At 42.7% G+C, this 12,291-nt stretch overlaps 1 protein-coding gene across 3 annotated transcripts in view; it reads left to right on the top strand.

Annotated features, from left to right (window-relative positions):
• IL15RA (interleukin 15 receptor subunit alpha) overlaps nucleotides 1-12,291 on the top strand; it is a 50,205-nt gene that overhangs the window by 20,019 nt on the left and 17,895 nt on the right. For all 3 annotated transcript variants that reach the window (XM_060659370.3, XM_060659369.3, XM_060659368.3), the window contains exon 2: nucleotides 10,892-11,086. In XM_060659370.3, the coding sequence (XP_060515353.1) occupies nucleotides 10,892-11,086 (195 nt within the window). The remainder of the gene's footprint in view (nucleotides 1-10,891; nucleotides 11,087-12,291) is intronic.

Genomic DNA, 12,291 nt, shown 5'->3' with positions numbered 1-12,291 from the left:
AGATATCTTGCAAAATATCTAATCCGATCACAGCAGGATGAAGTTAGAAATCAATAACAGAAAGAAAACTACAGAATTCACAAAATTGTGGAAATTAAACAATACACTTTTAAACGACCAAAAGATCAAAGAAGAAATCATAAGGGAAATTTGAAAAGACCTAGAGATGAATAAAAATGGGAACACACATACCAAAACTTATGGAAAGTGGAGCTAAGGGGGAAATTTATAGCTATACATGTTTATATTAAAAAAAAAAAGATCTAAAGTCAACAGCCTAATTTTATACCTCAGGGAACTAGAAAAAGAGCAAACCAAACCCAAAGCTAGCAGGAGGAAGAAAATAATAAAGATTAAACCAGAGATAAATGAAATACAGAATAGAAAAACAAGAAAATCAATGAAACCAAAAGTAGGTTCTTAAAAAAGATCAGCAAAATTGACTAACCTATAGCTAGATGGACTAAGAAAACAAGAGAGGTGACTTAAATTACTAAAATCAGAAATGAAAGTGGGGACATTACTGCCAATTCTACAGAACTAAAAGGATTATAAGAGAATACTATGGACAATTGTACACAAATAAATTGGATAACCTAAGTGAAATGGGCAAATTCCTAGAATACCAAAACCTGTCAAGAAGGTAGAAAAAATTAAAGAGGAGGGAACATTTCCTAACTCAGTCTGTGAGGCCAGCATTACCCTGATACGAAAGACAGATAAAGACACTGTAAGAACAGAAAATTACAGACAAATACCCTTTATGAATATTAATGCAAAAATCCTTAAAAAAAAAACCTAGCAAACTGATTTCAGCAGCATATTAAAAGGATCATACACCATGACCAAGTGGGATTTATTAGTGGAATGCAAAGATGGCTCATATATGAAAACTGATCAGTGTTAATACACCACATTAAGAAAATGAAGGGGGAACAACACATGAGCATCTCGATGCAGAAAAAGCATTTGACAAAATTCAGCACCTTTTAATGATAAAAAAAAAAACACTCAAAATACTAGGAATAGAAGGAAATTTAATCAACATGATAAAAGCCATACATAAAAACCCATGGTGAACATTATACTCTATGGTGAAAGACTGAAAGCTTTTCCTCTAAGATCAGGAACAAGGCAAGGATGCCAGCTTTCACAGCTTCTATTCAACATAGCACTAGAAGTTCTACCACAGCGTTAGGCAAGGAAAAGAAATAAAAGCCACCCAAATTGGAAAAGAAGAAGTAAAATTATCTCTGTTTGCAGATGGTATGATCTTATATGCAGAAAACTTTAAAATTCCACCAAAAAAAAAAAAAAAACCCACCAACTCTGTTAGAATTACTACATGAATTCAGTAAAGTAGCAGGATACAAGGTCAACATACAAAAATCAGTTGCATCAAAAGTAATAACATACTTAGGAGTATTTTATTATTACACTTATACCAAGGAGCTGAAAGACCTATATAATGAAAACTACAAAATACTGCTGAAAGAAATGAAACAAAATACAAATAAACGGAAACACATCCCATGTTCATGGATTGAAAGACATGTCAATCAATACTACCCAAAGCGATCTACAGATTGAATGCAATTCCTATCAAAATCCCAATGATGTCTTTTGCAAAAAGAGAAAAACCCATCCTAAAATTCATATGGAATCTCAAATTATCCCAAATAGCCAAAACAATCTTGAAAACAAAGCTTGGAGGACCCATACTTCCTGATACCAAAACTTACTACAAAGCTACAGTAATCACAACAGTGTGGTATTGGCATTAAGAGAGACATACAAATGAATGAAATAGACAGCCCAGAAATAAACACCATATATATGGCAAAATGATTTTTGACAAGGATGCCAAGACCATTCAATTGGGAAGGGACAGTCTTTTTTAAAAATGGTGCTAGGGAAACTGGACACCCTACATGCAAAGTAATGAAGTTGGAACCTTACAGAACATCATATGCAAAAATGAACACAAAATGGATAAAAGACCTAAGTATAAGACATAAAACAATAAAACTCTTAGAAGAAAACATGGGACAAAGCTTCATGATATTGGATTTGGTAGTGATTTCCTGAATATGACACCAAAGGCATAGGAAACAACAACAAAAATAAACAAGTTGGACTTCATGAAAATTTTACAATTTTGTGCATCAAAAGACCTTATCCACAGAGTAAAAATCAAACCACAGAATGAGAGGAAATATTTGCAAGTTGTATATCTGATAAAGGATTAATTTCCAGAATATATAGAGTACTCCTAAAATTCAACAATAAGAAAACAAACGGCCCGATTCAAAAATGGGCAAAGAACTGGATTAAATATTTCTCCAAAGAAGATACAAAAGATGTGCAGTAAACACATGAAAATATTCTCAACAGCACTAATCACTAGGGAGATGAAACCAAAACTTCAGTGAGATACATCTTCTACCATGAAGATGAAAAAACAAGAGCATGTAGAGAAAAGGAACCCTGTGCATTGTTGTTGGGAATGTAAAATGGTATAGTCACTGTGGAAAACAGTATAGCAGACCCTCAAACATTAAAAATAGAATTACCATATGATCGAGAAATTCCACCTCTGGGTATCCACCCCAAAGACTTGAAAGTAGGGTCTCAGAGAGGCATTTGTACATCCACGTTCATAGCAGCCTATTCACAATAGCTAAAACATGTTATCAACCCAAGTGTCCATCAACAAATGAATTATAGATAATCAAAATATGGTATGTACATACCAATGGAATATTATCCAGCGTTAAAAAGAAAGGAAACTGTGTAATGTACCACAATATGGACTGTGCTAAGTACAATATGCTAAAGTAAAATAAGCCAGCTACAAAAAGATAAATACAATTTTGTGCAAGATGTCTTTGCAGCCCCCCCAAAATGGACTGGTCTTGAAAGTAACTGTATGTGTGGTGTTTGGAGCGAGGTAGGGGTTCTTAGACTCTCCTTCCCTTCCCAAGTTTCAGAATCACCCATGGGAGGGGTCATGAGTCCTCCACAGGCTGAGAGCTTGACTCTGCGATCTCACAAGTTTCTCCAGGCCGAGGACAACGATGCTGTCAGCATCAAAAAGCAAACTTGGCTTAAGGAAAGAAAGGGGTAGGTGAGGAAAAACCAGCTAAATCCAGTCTTTGCCTAGCCATTCCCTCTGGGGACTTCTTATCTCTCGTGTCCTGATTTATGGCATCACTGATTCATGGCTGAATGGAGACTTTCCAGCCACCAATAATGTAATATTACCTGGGACATCCAAAGTTCCATGGTCAACTCAGGCTCCCTCAGAAGGAGGGAACATTTTATCATAGAGCAGAGTCTAGTATTTTTATTAGACTATCCCTTCCGGTCTACTGTTAAATATTTCTAGAGTGGGGTGTTTTATGATCATTCCTCCCCATTCCACCCCACCCTCCATCTCTAAGTATTTTTCCATCTTTGTTAACATACAGCAAAGCACTACAAACACAGATTTAAGATTTTGGTAGCATGGAACTAAACCCACGGTACTACCAAGCTAAACACACACACACACACACACACACACACACACACACACACACACACACGTGCATGGGGAGTAGGTACATTTTTTTAAATAAGTAGAATGCATTTATTGTTTTCCTTCTAGAATTCATAACCTGCTGCACGAGTAGCCCAGGAACTGCTGTGGGGGCAGGGAGGAATTGTAGCAATGACCCTGGATTAGTTGGGAGTTTCCAGTGTGCTTCATGTCCCCAGTGCTGGTTTAGGCAACGTGTTTAATAAATGTAGAGACAGCACCAACAAGCCCATGTTGGTGGGCTGGCAAAGTGCATCACTTCCCTGTTCTCAGAGCCCTATAATCTAGGCCACCCAACTCAAGATATTCATACTTCCGTGTATGCAATTCCTCTCATGGGGTAAACTGTTGCATGGTGTGTAGACACAGAGAAGACACAGCCAGACTGCCCAGGTTCCGGGAGTCGGTACATTTTTTAAATGGGGGTGGAGGGATTGGGTCCAATTAAAAACTGCTAGAAGGGAAATTCAGAAGAGCACATCAGGAAGAACCTGTGAAAGAAACCTTCACTGATGCAATCAACACCATAGGTTGAGATAACTTCAAGAGAAACTTTAAATGCCTGCAAGAAAGTAACTTGTGGTGATGCCAAGAGACCCTGCACCTGTAAATACCATATAGCATGGTTCTTGGATGAGCAGTATCACCATCACCTGGATATTGCTAGAAATACAGATTCTGCAGCCCTGCCCCAGACCTACGACTCAGGAGCTCTGGGAGGACAGGCCAGCACTCTGGGTTTTAATAAGCCCTCCAGGTGGCTCTACTGTATGCTCACATTTAGGAATCACTGACAGAGAGGGCCCAGGATGAAAAGGACGACAGTAAGGAACAGAGATGATGTAGCAGAATGAGGACTCCAATAGGGCAACGATGAACCTATACAACCCACCAAAGCCACAGTCAAAATATTGAACGTGGAAAGAGTGGAAACACTACTCTTAGGCCCTGGAAATGGAATGAGGAACTCTAAAAGGTGTGATTAAGGGACAAGAGAAGAGGGAAAGGCAGCACTGTGAAAACCACAAGGAGGGAAATACGTAAAGAACATTTTCCTGACCAGATTATAATCTTGGCCTGAGTTGTCGAGGGCTCTTAGAGTTTCCTTCCAGAGCAATCCTCAAAGAAAGGGACCCGGGTGACATTCGCCAACTGGATTTTGTTTGGTTACTTACTTTGCTTATTTTTTACCTTATTTATTCGGATGCAATCTCAAACTTAATAGTAAAACTGCAAGAACAGGAAAAAAAGACCTTCTGAATACCCTTTACCCAGATTCACCAACTGTTTACATTCTGCCCCATGTGCCTTATCACCCCTCTGTCTATATATTTATAACATATGTGTGTTTTCCTCTGAAGTATTTGAAAGTAAGTTGGAGACACTATGCCCCTTTATGCCTAAATACTTCAGTATATATTTCCTAAGAATACATTCTCTTACATGCCTTCCTAAAATACAACACTCTCACATAATCACAGAACACTTATCAAAAATCAGGAAGTTTAACCTGGACACAATATTATTATCTAATATTCAGGGCCTGTTCAAATTTTGTCAGTTGTCCCAATAATGCCCTTGTTAGCCATTTTCTCCCTGATTCCAAATCTAATCCAGGACCACATGTTACATTTTGTTGCCATGTCCCCTTAGCCTCTTGCAGTCTGTAACATTTCCTTTGCCTTTCTCTATCCTTCTTGATCTCGAATGCAGGCCAAGTGTTTTTTAGGATGTCCCTCAATTTAGGTTCAACTAGTGTTTCCTCATGATGAGATTCAGATTATGGATCTAGGGGAGAAATACCACAGGTGTGATGTTGTGTCCTTCTCAGTGAACTGTATCAGGAGGCACATGAACTTGATTTGTCCCAGGATTGGTGATTGTGCCACAGGCTAACTGGTCACCATGCAGGGAGGAGATTTGAGGAATGCGTGTCCCACTTAGCTAAACTGACACAGTGGAATCCGCCACACTATATAAATGTCCTGTCCATTATCAAACTTCAATCCGCTCATTCTAGCATTGTTTCTTCCCTTATGCCATCATTCTTTCTCTATTAGTTAGAATTATACCTTAAGGAGGGCTTTCTCTTCTCCCTCTGCTCACTTATTTATTCATTTATTTGTTTATATTAGTTCAGACCTACAGAGTTTTGTTTTATGTTGTTCCATAATCTGTCATAATTACTGTCTTTGTTTTGATACTCAAATGGTCCTGTATGTGGCCAGTGACAGCCAGTTCAGCCTTCACCCTATATCCTTTTGATATGTCACCATCATTCTTTGAGTATCTCCTTACTTTCTGGTACAAGGTATTCCAGGCTCCTCTGGCATGCCTTCCCCATCCTAGCCCTGGAATCAGCCTTTTCCTCAAGTAGCCATGGTTTCTTCTGATGGAGACCAAGATCTGGGCACCAAGTACATTCAGTGCTGATACGTCATTGCTTCTAAGCATTGTAAGAGGCGAGAGCTGGAACACGCACAGACACACAAACACACACACATCTGCACATGCACATTCCCATGTACAGACACACGTACACACACATGCATGAACACACACACACACACACACACACACACACACACACACACACACACCATGGTTACATTCTGATATCGCTGGTCCCAATTCTCTTTAACATCATAGGGCACTTTCTAGTCATCCTCTCCCCCCCTTTCCATAGTTGTAACTTCTTCTTCCAACAGTGGGAAACCTGGGCTGTGTTTGTCTTTCTCATTGATGATGACTGGTTCCCAGAGGTTATCAAGAAGAAAAGAGCATTGACGGTGCCTTTAGACCTTTGCCCTCTGATTTAACAGCATCGATGAGTTTTCAAGGAAAATCTGTAGAGGCTATAAACTTTGTCACTGTTTACTCAGTGTCTGTCCTGGTTTACTTTTCCTTTCAAAGAAGTGGTTCTCAACTGTGTGCATGGCATGTTTCCTGTGAACCCTGTCCTAGTTGCTGTGTCAGATTGATTGCTGCAAAACTGAATACACCTGCAATAACACCGGCATTTGGCAGAAGGGGTGTATTGAGCTGAGAGGGGTACTATCTGTCATGAATCTAAGATAAGGGGAATAAGTCAAGCGATTACAGAGAAGACTGCATATTTTTTGAAATCTGTAAGAACTCTGAGTTCACATAGACTCAATAAACTGCCCACACACATAGCAACCAGCTCCAAGGGGCCATGAAATGAGTCACACTTTAGCACTGATGCCCTTCTACCATAGCATCAATTCTTTATAACTCTTGCTGATATGGTCACCAATGCCTTGACCTTCTAAATCCCCCTCAGTGACAGGTCACAGATGTTTCATTTCAAAGTGTGCCACAAATGCTAAAAGTTGAAAACCACCATTCTAAATGGAGGAGAATATTTTAGGACTTAGAAGATGTAGAACAATCTGCCGAGAAAAATATCCAATGTGGAAACAACACAGAAAACAGCAGAGACTGAAAAAAAAGATGACAGACAGAAGATCAATAGATTCAGAACATTACTTGAACTTAAAAATGGAACTTGAGGACTACCTGGTGAATAAAAATGTTCTGGGAGGGATTCAGGCGAACAAGATACAATCCAAAGACCAGATGGGAGAGAGAGAGAAGACAGGGGATGGTAAAGGAAGTAAATCTAAGCAGACAGATTTCTTCTCTCCTATTAATTTTGTGTATAGAAATTAGTAAGAAAATAGTATTTTTAGGAAACTGATACGTCTAAATCAAGATTATCTTATGACCTCACTGAAAAGGAAAAGAAAATGTTTGAGTCCACTCTAGAAGCCACGTAAATGAAGAGGGAGCATTGAGACTACTAGCATGGAGTGGTAAAGAACAGCACAGATGTATCTTATATTGTACAAAATCTAAGACTAGATTATCGGTGGGACTTTAAAAGTCAGTGGCTGGATTAAGAACAAAAATCAAACAATCCATTTCCTCTCCTGAGACTAGGAAGACTACAGTAAGGCCTGGGCTTTACTGATCCATGGGGCTGTCATAGCTCAGGTGGGCTCAGGTATGAGGCATGCTGGAGCCTCAGCCGGGAGAGCCTACTTCCTGAAGGAGGAAGGGAGAACCCAACAGGTCATCCACTGGCAGGCTGGTCTACCTGCAGGCTGCCAGGCATTTACAGCAGACTGTTCTGACCACATTCTGAATTCGGAGGGGGATCCCTCTGACCCTAATGTGTAAAGAAGCCCAGCTGGCCGATGGGATATGGCATAAGGGGCCTGGGCTGTGAGTTCATGTCCTGGTAATTCTGGCGGTCATTCTTGGACATCCAAACCTAAGCCAGCAGCTGGGGAGTGTGGCAATCCAGGGGTTGCCCTCTGCAGGAAAACACAGGCAAGACTGGGGCAGAGGAATCAGGGGGCTAGTCCTGAAAGCTAGGGTTCCTAGGAAGAGACAGGCCAGCCCACAGGAAGCAGGTGAAAGGGAAGGAGAAAGCTGCCATTTGGGGGCCCGTGGCTACCAAAGCGGACCCCAGATCCTGCCCAACCAAAAGAAGTCTCAGATTGCAGGAAAGCAAACACCGACACTATTTGGGTAAATCAAACTAGACTGGCTTATTTGAAGGATGCAGAAGGAAACCAGCACCACTCACCACACCCAGGTTAAGATCAGAGAGACATTACATTTTCTGGGACGGATGGGGATTCACGTTCCAGAATCCAGAATCCTCACTATGACATGGAGAAATACAGAAGATGGTTGCATTTTCCAGATTCTGTCCCCCTCAGACCTTGCACCAAAGTCTACGATGGACAGGTGACTGAACTCACCTCATCCATTTGGGATTTGGGCCATTTACAGTATTTTCAAGTAGTTAAATCATCACACTTGTAGACTAGAACTGTGTGTTCCTGGCATATAGCCAGATACGGGGATCAAGAACTTCAGTAGGTATCACGCCCTCAAGTCATTAGACAAGGTCTGGAGTTTACCCTGCAGATCTACTGAGCACCTCTCTGTAGAGGTGCCACAAAAATGAAATCAGTGTACATGGTCGGGCAAGTCCCAGGACATGGGGTTTAACCAGTAAGTTTCATACCGAAGAAAATCTTAGTGTCTAAATCTTGCTCAAATCTTTCAACTTCTAATTAGAAAGGGTGGGGGGCATTTTCAACACTGTAGCACAGCTTGGAGAAAACTTGAATCGGTCTAGCTCTGGCTCTTACCTTCTTTTGGTACCATTCTTCTGACAAAAGGTATGTTAGTTCTCACTGGGCATGCACTTCGTCACACCCACGGTCTGCTGGGAGTGACTGGTGGGTTGTCTCCCAAAAGAGGGCCCAGAATCCTCCCAATGGCTTTGCAAAACCTCTTGGCTTCAATTTTACCTCAAGCTGCCTTAACTGGCTCAGAGAAAGCCAAAAATACCTAATTCTAGAATCTTCTGCATTTCTCACATTTATTTCACAGGCAACATCTTACAATAGAAGCAGTGAACACTCACACCTGGCATGATTTACCCCTCTCTTGCCCTAGATTCAACTGAGGTCTGAGTTCCTATGGCAGGGAACCCCAAAATCCCTCACCCCAACTTATTTCATTATGAAGAATTTCATGTATTTTAAACAGTATATAACATTTGGGCACAACTAATATTCTGCCAGCCCTCATCAGTGTGGCCTTCCATCTGTGGCCAGTGGCCAGCCGCCCGGCCCCCATGATTGCCCGCACCCATCCCAATCGGTCAGCATCTCGGTGGCACTGGTTATTTATTAACTATTTCAATTCTCACCCTGGCTTAGATGTAATCTATGAAAAGGAAAAACATCCATTTACAAAACAGCTGAAGAAACAGAGCATTCCAAAAACTTTCAAAAGCATTTTTAACAGGTAAACCATTTGTACTACTAAAAATTCAGAAAGTATGGAAAGGAAAAAAGTGAGAAGCTATGATAAGGCATTCAGTAAAAAGTCTCCCACTCCCAGCGTGTCCTCAGCTGTCTCTCCTCCAGTGTTAATAGTCTTTTGCATCTTTTCAGAGATTTTATGTACAGACAAAAAATTGTGGATAGGTACCATTTCTTCTTTTTTCACCAATGGCAGCGAATGACACACGGGGTTCTGTTCGTCTTCTTCCTAATGTAACAGTGTGTCTGGGAGATCTTTCCACTTCAGTGATAAAGAGCACCCTTTCGTCTGTTACAGAGGTCTGACTAGCACTTCTTCAAGGAGTAGCTGTACTGTAAGTTACTAAATTAGTCTCCTGCTGACCACATGCGAGGTAATTCACACAGATATTGGCTACTATAATCAATAACTCTGTACATACTCACTTCATAAATATGCCAGCATGTCTGTCGGGAAAATTCTTAGAAGCGAAATCGCTGGGGTAAAGGGCATGTGCATAATAAATGTCATTCTCTGAACAGGTGTTTCTTGAACACCTTCTCTTGCCAGTTACTGTACTAGGCTCAGGGAGGGTGGTGTCGGGCAAAACAGATGTGGCCCCCACCCTGTAGAGCTCGCAGCGCACATTAGGAGACAGACAGACAGACATTATAACATCTCAGTGTCTTCCATACAACCCTGAAGGCAGCTGACTGCGCAGGGAAAGAACACGGAACTACGGGACCTGGCTGCTTTGAGCGGGGAGCAGCAGGGAGGGAAGGCTTTCCTGAGAAAGTCATGTTCAAGTTAGGGAGGATGGCAGGAGATGGGCTGGGGAGAGTGGTAGGCATGGTGAGTGGCAGAGGCGGCGGGGGGACCGAAGGCCAGTGTGGCTGGGGGCGGGGGACAGGGGGAGAGTAGCTAGGGAGGAGGTGGGGCCCCATCCAGCAGAGCCTTGAAGACTTCTTGAGGATGTGAGTTTTTATCCTAAGAGCAGTGGGCAACCAGGAAAGAGTGAAACCATCATATGCATTTCTGAAGATACCTGGCTGTGTTACAGAAACGGATGAAAGGCTTTCAGGGAGAACAAGCAGGGAGAGCAATCCCAGGGCTGTTACTGTTTTCAGGCAAGAGAGCTCAGAGGCCCGGGCTGGGCTGCGTGGGCTGGGAAGACCAATAGGAAGGGGAGGGCAGGGAGAAGGGTTTCCACTGATGACTCCCCAGTCCCGAGCCATGCTGGATGGCGAGCGCCTAAGGCAAGGCTCCTGGGAGGCCTCTAAACGATGAGAGCCCTTACTGAACGTTTTCCACATGCTTGGAATGTGGGGTGTATCCTAAGGGGCCCCCAGGAGAGCCAGTCCCTGGCTCGAAGGTGCTGAGTGCCACCCAAGTGACCCTGGGGAGCTCCTCTGAGCCAGCTGAAATGTGGTCACCTCTCCTCTCTTGTCTGCACCTTTGCAGGTGTCACGTGCCCTCCTCCCACATCTGTGGAACATGCAGACATCCGGGTCAAGAGTTACAAACTGAACTCCACCGAGCGGTATACCTGTAACACTGGCTTTAAGCGGAAAGCCGGGACGTCCACCCTGACAGAGTGCGTGCTTAACAAGACCACGAACACTGCCCACTGGACAATTCCCAATCTCAAGTGCATCAGTAAGTACACGGCCCTGCACTGTCTCTCTGTCCCCCTCGCCAAGACCGTACAGAGAACGGAAGGCAGTGTGGAAGGCTGTGGGAGCCCATCTCTCAGGGGAGGGGGACAAGACATTTGTGTGGAAGTCTGAGGCTAACTGAACCATTGGGCCTCTAAACAACACCTCTGGGGGTGGGAAATGTACAGGATTTAGGGTCACACAATTCTGAGTTCCAACCCTGGCTCGGCCCCGCACCATCCTGAGCAAGGGCCCTCCTATCTTGGAACTTCGTTCATTATCTAGAAAATGAACCTGAGGTCAACATTGTGGGTTGTAGCAATGTTAAGTGAGCCCCGGTCAACATTCACTACAGCCACACCTCATTCTGTTGCGCTCTGCGGTGTTGCATTTTACACATAATTGTGTGTTTTGTTGTTTTGTTTTTACGAACTGAAGGTTTGTGGCAATCCTGCCTCAAGCAAGTCAGTCTGTTGATGCCATTTTTCCAACAGTAGTTGCCCACTTTGTGTCTGTAGGTCACATTTTGATAATTCTTGATGTATTTCAAACTTTCTCATATTTGTTGTGGTGATCTGGGATCAACAGTCTTTGGTGTTCCTACTGTAATTGCTTTGGGGTGCCACAACCCACACCCATGTAAGGCAGTTAACTTCATCAGCCGATGTTGTGTATGTATCCTGAGTGCTCCATCGACTGGCTCCTACCTCATCTCTCCCCCTCCTTGGACCTCCCTGTTGCCTGAGACCGAACAATACAGAAATTAGGCCAATTAATAACCCTACGATGGCCTCTAAGTGTTCACGTGAAAGTAAGAATCACATCTCTTCTCAAATCAAAAACTAGGAATAAGTAAGCTTAGTGGAAAAAAAGCATGTCAAAAGTCAAGACAGGCCAAAAGCTGGGACCCTTGTGCCCAACAGTCAGCTAAGTTGTGAATGCAAAGGAAAAGACCTTGAAGGAAACTGAAAGTGCTACTCCGGAGAACACACGAGTGTTTCTTTCTGGAGAAAGTGTGAGTGGTCTGGATAGAAGGTCAAACCAGCCACAACATTCCCCTAAGCCAGAGCCTCACCCAGAGCAAGGCCCGACCTCTCTTCAGTTCTATGAAAGCTGACAGGGGTGAGGAAGCTTGAAGCCGGCAGAGGTGGGCTCAAGAGATTTGAGGAAAGGAGTCGTCTCTACAACATAAAAGTGCAGGTGAAG

Source organism: Panthera onca, chromosome B4, assembly GCF_046562875.1.
Source record: "Panthera onca isolate mPanOnc1 chromosome B4, mPanOnc1 haplotype 2, whole genome shotgun sequence".
In the NCBI taxonomy this organism is placed as follows: domain Eukaryota; kingdom Metazoa; phylum Chordata; class Mammalia; order Carnivora; family Felidae; genus Panthera; species Panthera onca.
Note: the sequence above shows the minus strand (reverse complement) of the source record. Positions and strands in the feature narration are given on the sequence as shown.